The sequence below is a fragment of the Hippopotamus amphibius genome, chromosome 8, assembly GCF_030028045.1.
Source record: "Hippopotamus amphibius kiboko isolate mHipAmp2 chromosome 8, mHipAmp2.hap2, whole genome shotgun sequence".
Lineage (NCBI taxonomy): Eukaryota > Metazoa > Chordata > Mammalia > Artiodactyla > Hippopotamidae > Hippopotamus > Hippopotamus amphibius.
The window spans coordinates 127,516,268-127,531,369 of NC_080193.1; the positions used below are offsets into that span (position 1 = coordinate 127,516,268).

Genomic DNA, 15,102 nt, shown 5'->3' on the forward strand with positions numbered 1-15,102 from the left:
ATTTGTTAAAGGTATCAGAAGTCCTCCTCCTGTATCTGTATTTCTATATAACGATGTTACTAAAGACATACAAAATTCTTAAGTAACTTCTGATGCATTAAGATGTTTTTATTTTGTTTTTATTGTATTCTAATTTGTTAAAAGTAGGTTAAGTATGTATTAGATTACTTTTTCAGTTAACCAAATTCAATTCAATGGAATATTGTTCTAACCATAATTATTAATATATGTATTTATATATACAAGTGTAAGAAAAAAATTCAGTCAATCCATTAAGAATAGAGATAAGTCCAAATCTTTTCTTTCATTTGATCAGAAGTTTTTCAGATAAGGAACATAACATCTTTTTTTTTTAATTTATTTTTATTGGAGTTGATTTACAACGTTGTACTAGTTTCTGCAGTACGGCAAAGTGAATCAGTTACACATAAACATATATCCACTCTTTTTTAGATTCTATTCCCATATAGGTCATTACAGAGACAGAGTATTGAGTAGAGTTCCCTGTGCTATTCATTGGGTTCTTATTAGGATAAGGAACATAACATCTTTAATTTTGCTAAAACTAAAAATTAATTTTTACTTTATGTAAGAAAAACAGCACTTTGCAACTATACCATATAATGATCATTTACATAAGATAATCTGAGAGCACTCTATTTTTGATTTGTCTTAAGTAAGACTGGCAGCTTAGTAATCTAAAGTGTCTTTCCTTGGCTGTTAAATCTTTTGTGAGCATAATTAAGAGAGTACTGAGTATAAAATAAAATATTTTAAGTTTTAAAATATTTTTACTTTCAACTTTAAAAATTTGGTTATAATCTATAAATTTTTCTGAAAAGATTTGAACGTGTCTTTATGAATATACCGCTTTAGGACTTTAGTTATGAGTTAATTCTCTTTTATCTAAAATTTGTGTGCTCCTAATTTGTAATAGAATATGTTGGCATGAAGGGGGAAAGAAACTATGTCAAAAAGATTTTGTGATAAGATCTCTATGTCTGAAGTGATGGTCTAGTTAATTTAAAATGAGAGTGAAATACTGAAATTCCTTCACTAGCAATCAGCATTTATTGAGGCCCTTTGGTTTTGTAAAAATGTTTATAGTTACAAAAGTATTTTACACTTTTTATATTATTAAGATTTAATTTCCTGCCTTATTTTTGGTTTGGCTTTCCTTTGTCTATTTTCTTCTCTTTTCTTTTTTTAATTGAAAAACTAATGGAACCAAATGTAAGATGGTGCCACTGTTTTCTCCTCCTTTTGTATAATCTTGTTGCGTGTCTCTACATAAGCTGTTCTGGCCACTCATCATAGTAACCAGCTGGGCCATTTCACCTGCTGGAGCCATTAAAGAGGACTCTCTCCCCCTAGATTAATCCCCTCCGACATTAGTTTTTTGCACTGACAACTGGAGCAGGCATTCAGAATTTGCAGGTGGCCAGTGTGACGCACATAATTGCCTACAATTTTAGGCAATGAATAAAAATGGTCTACATTACTTGTCAAAGGTTGTATATGCAGTGCCAAGTGAGATCTATGGGAAGCCTTTTAGGGTTTAAAGAACAGTTAATAGCAAGGCTGCACAGGGCTTTTTTAATCATAATGCATTTGTAATATAGCACTTTGATCTTCTCCTTGTAGGAAATGGTGTTACATTAGCCACTTTTAAACATTTATGAGTGAAATTCAGTTATAGAAGAGTAAAAGTGATTATTCTTAAGCAGAACATGTTAGATTTCATTAAAAGTTTTTAGCTTGCCCCTTCCTTGCTAAAGTCTGTGGGAAGTCCTTTTCCTGGAGGGTTGCAAATCAGGATCTAAGGATATAGGGCTTTTTTCTTATTTTTCCTGTTGGTAACAGCAAGATTTGGAAGGAAAGTATACTAAATATTGAGGTAATTTAACAAGTGGGTATTTATAGAAGACTAATGATTTATGGTAAAGTAAAATACATCAACAAAAATCTAAGAAATCTATTACTAATAATTGTGTATTTCAATAAATTTTGAGAAATGCGTATTTAAAACATATTCATAAGTTATCTTTAACAACAACAACAACAAAAAACAGATGACTCTCAAACACACTTCTTCTGCAAGAGCTAAGTTTGACCTTTCAGACCCAAGAGCCTTTTATTAACACCTGCCTGTAAGGAGAGCCTTGCCACACGCAGCTTTTAGATTCAGAACCACAAAACTGATGAGGAAAGGCTTGAAGGGTTCAGTTTGTGTCACTTGCTGTTTGCCGTTTCCATTTCACAGATGATTAATCTTTCTGTGAAGAAAGGCCAGAGAAACAAAGCACATTGGGCTCTTCCTGCAGTTACTCCTTCTGAATGCACACTAGCTTGCTAACTAAAAGGCCTTTAGATTTCCAGCAGAGAGAGATGTTCTGAAAGTGAATGCAGCTGGTTGGAGGTCACCAGTGCAGGGCTCTTGCCATTGTGTAATGGAGGCTTTGGCAGGTTGGGCGGGGGTGTGGTTTGGAGCGGGTACAGGAGAAGTGGGCAGGGAAAAGGTGTCAGCAAAAAAATTAATTCAGAATAAAAGGGGTTTTGGTCAGTTGATTTAATATTTTGGAGGGTAGATCATCAATAATAGGCTCAGTTTCATCTATTTTGTTTGTTTTGCTTTTTAAGAAAAAAATTATAATTCAATCTTTCTCCAGTACTCCCCCCTCCATTTCCTAATAGCACATTTATCTTGCAGTTGACATCACTAGATAATATTGAAATATCATTAACTCTTGTAGTCTTTGGTATGTTTTAATTGTCTTGAAATTTTTAAGATTGTTACTAATTTTGCTAGTATTCCACATTTCATATGTTAAAATTTTAATGCCACATTAATGTTTCATTGCTATTTAGTATTTTAATGAGATATTGAAAATAATTATCTGTGTGACTTCTCCTTTCATAAGAAAGTTGACTTTATTTTTATTTTGAGGGTTTGAGAACTTTTAATTTTAGTATTTAGTATGTAAATGCTTAGTATGCATCTTGTATTTACTTTTTTCTCAATTGTGTATAGGACATAATGTGCAAAGTCAGATCCTGGGTTATAGATCAAAAGAAACCTGTACGCTTCTATCATGATTGGAATGATAAAGAGGTAAGTTATAAATAAGATGCAATCTGTTATTACCTTTGCTTTGATTTCTTAGAGGACAAATTAAAGTTATTATTTTAACATTATTATATCTAAACTTCTGTTAATGGTTTCTTATTCCCAGGCTTGTTAGTTTTTCTTTTCCCCTGCTCCAGATATTTTGTGACAACTAATCTTTTAGAAACAGGAATTATAAAAATGAAAAAAAGCTACTTGTTTAAAGAGTTTTCCTTCAAGTTCTTCAGTGACTTAGTATTTACTCAACTTTTAAAAAGGATTCTTTTTCTGTCTCCCACTCTAGATTGAAGTGTTGAATAAACACTTATTTCTGACTTCAAAACCAATGGTCTATTTGGTTAATCTTTCTGAAAAAGACTACATTAGAAAGAAAAACAAATGGTAAGTTTTTTTCTCCCCAGATATTCCCCTACATACCATATCTGTACAGACGCAAATACACATACATATGTATTTATTGCTACATTTGATTTTAATGTTTTTCTCCTTATTATTAAAAAGTTTACAGTGGATGAGAAAGCTTTGCCTAGTTTTTTTAACATTCTGAGATGAGTCTCCTAATGGTTTACACTGAAAGAACTTAAGGGGAAAAAAGGAATTCCATTAGGCAATATTGAATTATACATATTTAATTATCAAATTTAAATTGAATAGACATTAATATTTTTTTCCTTTGCAAAATGAGAATAAATGTAGTTAGAGCAATAAAACTTTTTAAACTAGGGAATTCTAGGTTTGTTGATATTATATGTGACTTTAAAATATCCATTTGGGATTGTAGCTGGGCATCAGTTTTAAATCCAGATTGAATGCTTTAAAAACACTTTTCTAATTAAAACAAAAACTGTATGGTGGAGGAAAAGATCAGGTATTTGTTTCAAACACTTTGAAATATACAGAGATTTCAAACACTTTAAAATAAAAAACTATGCATTCACGTATTGTCATTTTTGACATGTAACCGAAATATACAAGGTTTTCTTTTGTTCACTAGTAACTTCAAAAAATCATATGTTCATGTAACATAAGGGCCTGTACACATTTGGCATAGTACTCACTGGACCCTCAGTATTTTATATTATTAAGTCATAGAAACAAACCAAAACTATCCAAAGCAAAGTATCTGAATCCTCCTAAAATATATTGTCGTTTTTTCCCCCTGTACTTCATTAAGTACTTAGATGCACATGGTTTCAATTTTCCATTAAAAATTCTCATTTCCATGTGATATCAAAGAGTGAGAAGCTTTAAACTGAAAAATAAACATTCATAGACTGGAAGCCAAAACAATAATTAATGTCAGATGGTTAACTCCAATAAATCATTAGAATAAATTCTGTGAAATTACTGCAACTAAAAATGCCCTGTTGATATTACTATAAGACATTTTGTGTTCCTGATAGGAAACTGAATTTGGCCTCTTTATTGGTAATGTTCTAGAAAGCATAAACCTGACATGAAATTTAGTTCTGACTGGTCAGTGTTCTCCAATAGATAATTAACTTTAAAATAAACAGTTCTGTCTTGTTTCTTATATAAAATTCTTATAAATTTTGTGATTGATATGTTAAACATTGTTACCTTTGGGAAGGAATTTTAAATATATTATTTGGCTTCAGTTAATAAATCTCATTGTAGTATGAATGGTAAGGTTTCCTGAGGCTCTGTGAAACAATACAGACATCAAAGTTTACATGAAAAGGGATGAGTCAGTTTCCTTGCCCAAAGGGGCTTCTCACACCTGTATTTGGATGATTACAGGTAGAACTCCCTGGCTCTAATTGTATAGTAAATACCATTTCCCAGACCCTAATGGTAGACAGACTGCTTGGGAGACGCCAGTCTGTGATTTAGCTGTCGCCAGACACCCCATGTTTTTTGTGAGACCAGTTGTGATGATGATATGGTTACAGCCAATTGAAAGTAAACTCTTGTCTAAATAGCAAATTTTAATTTATAAAAATGTAGAGGTATTGATGATCCTATTTATAAAACCAAATTTTAGATTTTATATATAACTAATGATCTGGTTTGGGGTAGTGTATATGTTTGATGGGGGGGGGGGTCAGATCTTGTGGAAGTTAGTGTAATTGTAGCTGAAAGATCAAAGACTGGGTAACTGAGTGATGTTCCAGAAGAGAATTTACCACATAGCCATTTTCTGTACAGTTTCTGCCGCCTGCTGTTCCTATTTTCCCTCAAGCTAGCCATTGACTACCCCCTGTGCATCCCTGCTCGTAAAAAATGATTGAGGAAGTATTTGTCATGTATTTATGAGTGGGAAACATTGTGTGATAGGGAATGGCATCTACTGGAGCCAGAAAGATTGCCATTTTCCTTTCATTCAGCCACTCTGCTGCAGCTTTAAATCCTCTGTTTATGCAACATAGCCTTTGTATTAAAGTGCAGAATAAATTTTTATTATGAGGGATATGAACACTAGGGTTTCATCACTTATAACATTTTAAGCAGATGTAAATGGTTAAAATATATTTTAATTACTAAATCCTTTAAATTTGTGTTAGCGTCTTATTTTTTGGTAATGTTTATATCTCAGCTCCATTTACATTAGTTGCTCCTTTAGCGAAAGAAAAAGGTTTTATTTTTTAAGGTTATCATGTAATGTTACTGTAGCAAATTAAGACTGATGCAGGAAGCAGTAATAAATATTTTCATGGGTCTTTTAGATCTAGAAAGCTATTTTAAATGGTCAGGAAAGAGGAGGAGGAGCTTGTGATTCTGGCCACAAGAGGAAGACTAAAACTATATTTTAGTGGATCACCATTTCAAAAGTAATGAACGTTTTAATTACTAAAGTTCACTTTAAATTTAAATGGTAACATGCTATTTTTCAACCCTAGTAAAGAAGGAAGCATTCTGAAAGATAAGTCTATTGTGTTACTGAGTAGGTATATTGACCATTTTGAAAGATGTAAAAGCCAGAATGGCTCCAAGCATCTACTCACTGGTTTTAACAATGTGGAATTAGTCATTTCACTGATTTATGATCAAGACCTAGCCCCTGAAGAGAAGCTCACATGGCAGCCGGGTTAGTTACAGTTGTGTTGGGATCAGATGACAGTAATCAGGATGTTGTAAGGGAGCCCTTTTTTATTATTATGTATTGTTAGTCTTTGAAAGAATAAAACTATGCGGAAGTTGTTGTTGTGTTGCTGTCATCATCGTCTTTGGCAGATGTCAATGATTTTTGAACGCGAGGATCTCATATTTTAAACATGATCTGTTGGTTATAACTAATCCTATTACATGCAGTATTAATTTTCACTTGAGATCGCCTACTGGGTCATGGTGTTATGCAGGTACGGGACATTAGACCTGCCACACCGTTGCTTAATTAGGGGTGTAAGTTTCAGTCTTTGCATCTTTGCTGTTCTGTTAGTGGTATATGCTATCCAATTATGAAATCGATAGAACAAACTAATTTTGTACACCTGCCAGTTATGTTTCATTTTTGTGTTCTCTTGTCCCCATTCTTCTGAAAACTGTCGATAAAGGATAATTTTATTTTGTTGTTTATTATACTACATATTCATATTCTACTGGAAAGTATAACTAAAACTTAAGACATTCAGACTTCTTATGTACGTGCGTGTGTGTGTGTGTGTGTAAAATGTGTGTTTACAAAAACAAAACACATGGGTTTGCATATGCTCTGGTGGGCTGTGGTCACTGAACACCTCCGACTAATATGAAAGAGTCAATCTGAGTGTTGAAATTGATTCAAGATAGGTAGACAAGTAGTTTCAAAGTCTTTTAAGCTGTTGTATAATCAAGGGCAATATGTCAGGTTTACTAAATGAATTTTAAATAGAAAAATGTTTTATTAATTCTTATTTTACTACGATTCAGTCTCCCCTACCCCAGCTTTTCTGTTTTTGTTAGCTTTCCACATAATTTGTACATAATTAAACGTAGTTTGGTGTTTCTTGAACTGTATATAAGAATTACAGACACCATATCTCAGCAACTATTTACAAAGGGAGAAGTGTGAACATTTTTTGCATATAATTTTTATTTATGTATAATATATAAAATATAATATAAACCTATATTTATATGTTACATACTATTCAGGAAAAAAAGTGCCTTTCAGGTGTATAGGGATAGTTTGAACTATAACATCTATTGGTTTTTTAGGCTTTCTTGTATGAGCTCATTGTATATTCACAATAAGAATAGATGATGACACGCGAGCATACTTTACACAGCTACTGTAATTATTGCTATTCCTACAGGAGTAAAAGTATTTAGTTGATTGGCAACCCTCCATGGAGGTAATATTGAATGATCATCCGCCATACTGTGAGCCTTACGTTTTATTTTCCTGTTTACAGTAGGAGGTCTGCCAGAAATTGTTCTACCTAACTTGTCCTTGGACATTGTTCTCCACAACACATATTATGTAGTAGCACATTTCCATTATGTCTTACCAATAGGAGCAATATTCATCACTGTAGGAGGATTTGTTCACTGATTTCCATTATTTTCAGGCTATACACTTAACGTGAGCAAAAGCCCACTTCACAATTATATTTGTGGAAGTTTAATATAACCTTCTTTACACAACATTTTCTTGACCTTTCAGGAATGCCATGATGTATTCTGTAACACTACTATAAGAAGTCATCAATATCTGACAAGATTATTTATTGAAGCTAGAAATTTAACACAGATATGCTGCTTTGAAAAAACCACATTGTTACACATTTGATTTACTTGAAACAAATGAAATGGGAATGATTAATTATTCCTAAATAAATTATTCATTTTAGTTCAAAAAGCTTCTCAAATAGATTTGAAATTAAGTCCAATTCATATGAAGTTTTCAGGAACATACACTAGTATATAAAGCAAGATTTGCATGTATAAGATTTTTTTTTAATGATTTTTTCACTTTATCATCCACTAGTCTGGCAGAGTAAAAGCCCTGAAATATCCATGCAGTGTTTCTTTGGGATTATAATTTCTATTTTTTAAAAAAATCACTTGTGGTTCATATGATTTGGGGGGAATGTTGTGTCAGTTTCATCTTGAAGTACCTAACATTATGAAGGCTGTGAGAAAACTTTTTTAATTGTGTTCCTACCACTTGAAATCACAATGTAATGTTAGTAAGTTCGTTATAACATGTGAGGAGTTTTTTAGTTGAATTAAAATTTAAAAGCTATAATTTATCATTTTTAGTGGAGATTGCTTTATGAGGACTAGTGCTTATATGCTTCTTTGCCAGATATAAAAGGGTGATAGGACAGGCCAAGGATATTCTGGAAGCCTAAACTGAGTGATTCTTTTTTCTTTTTTTTTTTTAGTATGGGATTGATTAAATAGGTAAATCCTATACAAAATATTCTTAATTTTACCGAAGTAAATTGTAAATGAATCTTAAAAAAATATTTTCTTAAGACCTCTTTTCTGTTTTATAGTTTCTTGTTTTTGCTGCTGGATGATTATCAATTATTTACATTTTAATTTGTATTATAATAACGCTTTGAAACAGTACCATCTGCACTATGAATTAGGATTTCAAATAATTTCTGGTGAATGGATTTTGTGGAGTTGACTATTTCTTAATTTCTCTGATCAAAATCTTGAGAGTTAAAAAGAATATATTAAAGCAAGACAATCTTCTTATTACAAAAGATGGAAGACTGAAAGAAATGGGAGGGAAAAGACCTTTGGCCATTCAGGAATCTTTTTATTTGAAATGTCCTTTGGCATTTGGATATGTATGTACATGTAATAATACCTGTGAACTTTCCTCGTTTTCGTTAAATGGTTTTTGGTTACTCTTTCAGCAATTTCATATTCCTATCAAGAGATGTTAGTGCCCTCGAGCACGTAGTCATTAATGAAACCAAATCACACCTCTGATTCCATATTTGAAAAAGGTAATTATAGAAGAAAGCACATCTTTTTTATGTGGATATAATGCTATTGACCCACCATATTAGGCATGCTAGGAATTTCCCCTGGCCTATTTACCATTTTCCCCAGTACAGTTTATAGACAGCGATTTCGGTTTGCAAGATCATTCACTGAATTTGAGAAAGTGATCCTGTACTTTTGGCAGAGTCAGTTGTTATCTTTATTAGCACCATCTGTTGACTTACTGATTTATGAGTGGTATAATTTATCAAATGTGTCAGGACTTTCAACTTTTTTAAAGTAGCTGAAGAATTTCGTTGCATATAATAGGGAGAAATTTTGCAGATTTTCTTCTAGCTTTAAGAGACTAAAGCTCTTTAAAAAAAAAAGTATTCTCTAGGATTCTCTCATGAAATTAAAACATATACTCCCCATACACACACACACATATATAACCTAGGAAATGAAAGGCAAACTTTGGCATACAGCTATATAATGTTCCTCAAATCACAAGTGATTCATGTACACAGAGAGTTTCTCTGCCTCTCTGCCAGACTCACTTTGGTGAATACTTCAAGGTCTGTTAATATTCTTAAAAATCTGTGTCTCAGATGTTAGGACTGCCGAGTCAGATTTTGTTTCTAAAACTGTGAGTTAAGATGAACTACACTCATAAAATGGGAGTTTTGAGTTGTAGTTGGTGGAGGTAGAGGAGAATGTTGAGGCCCAGAAATCTTAGGACTGTTGGTGATAAGAGAGATAGGACAGGGCCTTGTGAAGGCTGAAGAATGGAGTCTTACTGCAGTATATGTGATCTCAATAAATGTTCTCCTGGGAGAAGGCTGTAGAAAAGGAAAGGAGAAAGTGCTGTTTGGGGCATTTTCAATGTTTTGCCTTATATCTCCTATTAATGCCGGATAGGAGAGCAGTATCGTTTTCTGTGCCCTTCTCTTCTGTGGTTTCTCCTGTGTTCCCCAGTTACTAGATGTACCTTCAGAGATATTGTTGTAGTTGAACTACATTATAAGTTAAATAGACTTCTGAAAGCTAGACCAAAATGCTGGATACGGTTAATAGCATTGGTTCTGTAAGGAAAGTAAATTCTAAGAAACTTGGAGCGTATAGTCTGTTTGTAAATTAGGTAGTGTATGTTATCAGAAAGCTTGGGGTGGGGCTTCCCTGGTGGCACAGTGGTTAAGAATCCGCCTGCCAGTGCAGGGGACACGGGTTTGATCCCTGGTCTGGGAAGATCCCCCGTGCTGCAGAGCAGCTAAGCCCGTGTGCCACAACTACTGAGCCTGTGCTCTAGAGCCCGTGAGCCACAACTACTGAAACCCATGTGCTTAGAGCCCATGCTCCACAAAAAGAGAAGCCACTGCAATGAGAAGTCCGCGCACCACAACGATGAATAGCCCCCGCTCACTGCAGCTAGAGAAAGCCCATGTGCAGCAATGAAGACCCAATGAAGCCAATAAATAAATTAATTAATTTTAAAAAAAGAATGGTGTATTAAGAATACAGCTACTTTAGAATTTGAAATGCTAGTGTTGTGGTCCTTATTTGCTGCTAACTAGTTCTTTTTTTTTTATAAATTTATTTCTTGGCTTCATTGGGTCTTCGTTGCTGCACATGGGCTTTCTCTAGTTGTGGCGAGCAGGAGCTATTCTTTATTGCAGAGCAGGGGCTTCTCAGTGCGGTGGCTTCTCTCTTTGCAGAGCAAGGGCTTCTCATTGCAGTGGCTTCTGTCGTTGCAGAACATGGGCTCTAGGCATGCGGGCTTCAATAGTTGTGGCACACAGGCTCAATAGTTGTGGCTCATGGGCTGTAGAGCACAGGCTCCGTAGTTGTGGCACACGGGCTTAGTTGCTCCATGACATATGGGATCTTCCCGGACCAGGGCTTGAACCTGTGTCCCCTGCATTGGGAGGCGGATTCTTAACCACTCTGCCACCAGCAAAGCCTGCTGCTAACTAGTTCTTTGACCTCAGGCAAATTATATAGCCTTTCATGTACTAAAGACAGTTCATCAGAATGTTCACGTAAAATGTGTTCTATATAAACAATATTTCCTAAATTTAAGTAACATAACTCAAAAAGAATACAATAATAGAAAAAAGACTTGTTAAGTCTTCTAAATGTATCTTTGGGATACATTCCCTTGGTTTTTCTTTCCATTATATGGATAAAGGAACAAAATGTATCACATATATGTTTACATCGATAATTCTATGCTTTGAAACAGTTGTCATCCAAAACAGAAACAAACTGAGACCCCTCTCTTGTGCAGTGGTGGTAGCAATAAAACTCCCATGATATCACCACCATCTTCCATGGGACTCTGCCCTCATCTCTCTCTCAGGTTAGGCCCTGTGACTTCATCATTTGCAGCTTAGAGGATTTCATTGTCACTCCTGGGCTACTATTAGAGTAAATCATTTTTTGTTACCATAGCATAATTTAAAAAAAAAATAGGTGTTTATTCTTTAAAAAGTCTTTTAAAACAGTTCCATTGTATTCCAGCTTCTCTGTTTTTGAATGTATATATGTGTGTTGGAGATGAGGCAGTGAAGGTTAATAAAGAATTAAAGGAGATCATCTCTAAGGTTTCCTTCTAGTGCCAGAATTTTACAATTTTACTGAATTGGATTATAGCAAATTCTCAAAGAAAAGAGGCCCAGTCAGATGTCTAGTACCTTCTCAACCGTCATGTGTAGGTTTGTCATGGTAGGATTCTTTTTCTAACTGTGGGACAATCCAGAGCGTTCCTGAGGTTGCAGATACGCAATTCATGAGAAACTTTTTTTGGATCAAATTGAAGATAAGACCTGTTCTTTTCCCCTCCTCTCATTCCCACTCCCATATCTCTACCTCTTGAAACATAAGTCTTTTCTGGATCTTACCATGCTGTTGTCTTTCTCATAGGGGGCAGCTATTGCTCTGACTAGAATGAGAACAAAGTGGAAATAAAACTTACCTGTAGAATTGGCATATCTGTATTTGAAGCTAGTTACATTACTCAAAATATTGCATTTCCTTATTCTAAATTGACCTAGAAAGCATTTCCCCATCAAAAACATTTGATTATAAAACACCCTCAAAAGCCTACTTAATCCACCATGTAGTAAAAATAGTACAGTTTGGGTGAGACATATTTTGGTATCTGTGACCATTTTTATTACTAATTTTAAAATTCTGCTGAAAAGTATATTTCAAAATAACTGACTTAGGAACTCTCAATTCACCCCTGTCTATAAATTTGGGGCTGCACATTGGTACCTGACTCAGTTTTTTTTTTTTTATTATTTTATTTTATTTTTTTGGGGGTACACCAGGTTCAATCAACAGTTTTTATACACACATCCCCATATTCCCTCCCTTCCTTGACACCCCCCCCTCGAGTCCCCCCCACCCTCCCTGCCCCAGTCCTCCAAGGCATCTTCCATCCTCGAGTTGGACTCCTTTGTTATACAACAACTTCCCACTGACTATTTTACAGTTGGTAGTATATATATGTTTGTGCTACTCTCTCGCTTCTTCTCAGCTTCCCCTTCACCCTCCGCCCCCTCCCATACCTCGAGTTCTCCAGTCCATTCTCTGTATCTGCTTCCTTGTTCTTGTCACTGAGTTCATCAGTACCATTTTTAGATTCCGTATATGTGAGTTAGCATACAATATTTGTCCTTCTCTTTCTGACTTACTTCACTCTGTATGACAGATTGTAGTTCTATCCACCTCATTACATATAGCTCCATTTCATCCCTTTTTATAGCTGAGTAATATTCCATTGTATATATATGCCACATCTTCTGTATCCATTCATTTGTTGATGGGCATTTAGGTTGCTTCCATGTCCTGGCTATTGTAAAGAGTGCTGAAATAAACATTATGGTACAAGTTTCTTTTGGGATTATGGTTTTCTTTGGGTATATGCCCAGGAGTGGGATGACTGGATCATATGGTAGTTCTATTTGTAGTTTTTTAAGGAACCTCCAAATTGTTTTCCATAGTGGCTGTACCAACTTACAGTCCCACCAACAGTGCAGGAGAGTTCCCTTTTCTCCACACCCTCTCCAACATTTGTGGTTTCCAGACTTTGTGATGATGGCCATTCTGATTGGTGTGAGGTGATACCTCATTGTGGCTTTGACTTGCATTTTTCTGATGATGAGTGATGTTGAGCATCTTTTCATGTGTTTGTTGGCCATCTGTATGTCTTCTTTGGAGAAATGTCTATTTAGGTCTTCTGCCCATTTGTGGATTGGGTTATTTGCTTTTTTGGTATGAAGCTGCCTGAGCTGCTTGTATATTTTGGAGGTTAATCCTTTGTCCGTTGTTTCATAGGCAATTATTTTTTCCCATTCTGAGGGTTGCCTTTTAGTCTTGTTTATGGTTTCTTTTGCTGTGCAAAAGCTTTTAAGTTTCATTAGGTCCCATTCATTTATTTTTGATTTTATTTCCATGATTCTAGGAGGTGGGTCAAAAAGGATGTTGCTTTGATGTATGTCAAAGAGTGTTCTGCCTATGTTTTCCTCTAGGAGTTTTATAGTGTCTGGCCTTACATGTAGGTCTTTAATCCATTTGGAGTTTATTTTTGTGTATGGTGTTAGGAAGTGTTCTAATTTCCTGGATTGGAAGAATCAACATTGTGAAAATGACCGTACTACCCAAAGCAATTTACAGATTTAATGCAATCCCGATCAGATTACCAATGGCATTTTTCACAGAACTAGAGCAAGAAATCTTACGATTTGTATGGAAACGCAAAAGACCCCAAATAGCCAAAGCAATCTTGAGAAGGAAAAATGGAGTAGGTGGAATCAGGCTTCCTGACTTCAAACTATACTACAAGGCCATAGTGATCAAGACAGTATGGTACTGGCACAAAAATAGAAAGGAAGATCAATGGAATAGAATAGAGAACTCAGAAGTAAGCCCAAACACATATGGGCACCTTATCTTTGACAAAGGAGGCACGAGTATACAATGGAAAAAAGACAGCCTCTTCAATAAATGGTGCTGGGAAAATTGGACAGCAACCTGACTCAGTTTTTTTTAATGCTTTATCAGGAAGACAAATTAGCTTCATAAAAATTGTCAATATGAATATAAATTTCAAATTTATGTATTCTTATGAAGACTGTGAGCTCATTGAGGAGATAGGTACTATGCTTGCTTTTTTCTTTTCTAAGCACATAATCATTGAGCCTGAATAGAGGAAGCCTTTGCCTCCATAAGGATTATAGTCTCATGGGATAATAGACAACCAGCAAACAAATATTTAATATAATGTCAGGAAATGATTAGGATCAGTTTGCTGTACACGTGAAACTAACACAATAGTGTTAATCAACTATGCTCCAATATAAAGTAAAAATTTTTGGAAAAAGAAGGGAAAAAAAAGAAATAGATAACCTCAGTGGCTTAACTTATATCACTATTTCACTTGATTATTTTTATTTCCTCATCTGTGTTTATGATACCATCATTATGCTAGTCTATATGTTTGAAATATCAGAATTAATATTTGAGATTTATACTTTTCTTCAAAATTAATTATTCACTCTTGGTAAACTTTTTTCATAATATTTCTCACATTTTAATGTGTTTTTTTCCGTTTCTGTTGTCCCCGCCCTCTCTATCGTGTATGGTTTTATTGCTCTATGACTAATCCCACTGTCTTCCTTTTTTCAAATAAACCTAGCATGTAGCATAATGCATAATTAGCATTTAGCATCCAGAGGATATTTGTTGAATGAATAATGTGGTGGTGAAGTTTATGAATTCTGAAAATTAGGCTGCCAGAATTGTATATCTGGCTTTTAAAGTCTATCTTTTGGAAATTTTGCCTTTCTCATTTTAAAAATAAAAATAATAACTCTATCTTCCTCATAAAGTTGTTATGACTGTTATATGTATTGATACGCTTTGATCACTTAGGGTAGTAATTGGTACATAGTAAATTCCCAAGAAGCATTTTCGATGTTTACAAATGAATGAAAGAATAAATGCATGAATAAAATAAATAAAGCAGGGTAGGAGGGTGCTATTTTAGTTAGGGTGCTCAGTGGAGGACTTTAAGAATTAAGGGA

At 34.5% G+C, this 15,102-nt stretch overlaps 1 protein-coding gene across 3 annotated transcripts in view; it reads left to right on the forward strand.

Annotated features, from left to right (window-relative positions):
* OLA1 (Obg like ATPase 1) overlaps nt 1–15,102 on the forward strand; it is a 177,133-nt gene that overhangs the window by 127,605 nt on the left and 34,426 nt on the right. For 2 of the 3 annotated variants that reach the window (XM_057745501.1, XM_057745503.1), the window contains exons 6-7: nt 3,032–3,112; nt 3,411–3,508. In XM_057745501.1, coding sequence (XP_057601484.1) covers nt 3,032–3,112; nt 3,411–3,508 — 179 coding nt within the window. The remainder of the gene's footprint in view (nt 1–3,031; nt 3,113–3,410; nt 3,509–15,102) is intronic. The other variant, XM_057745502.1, reaches the window with a different exon arrangement.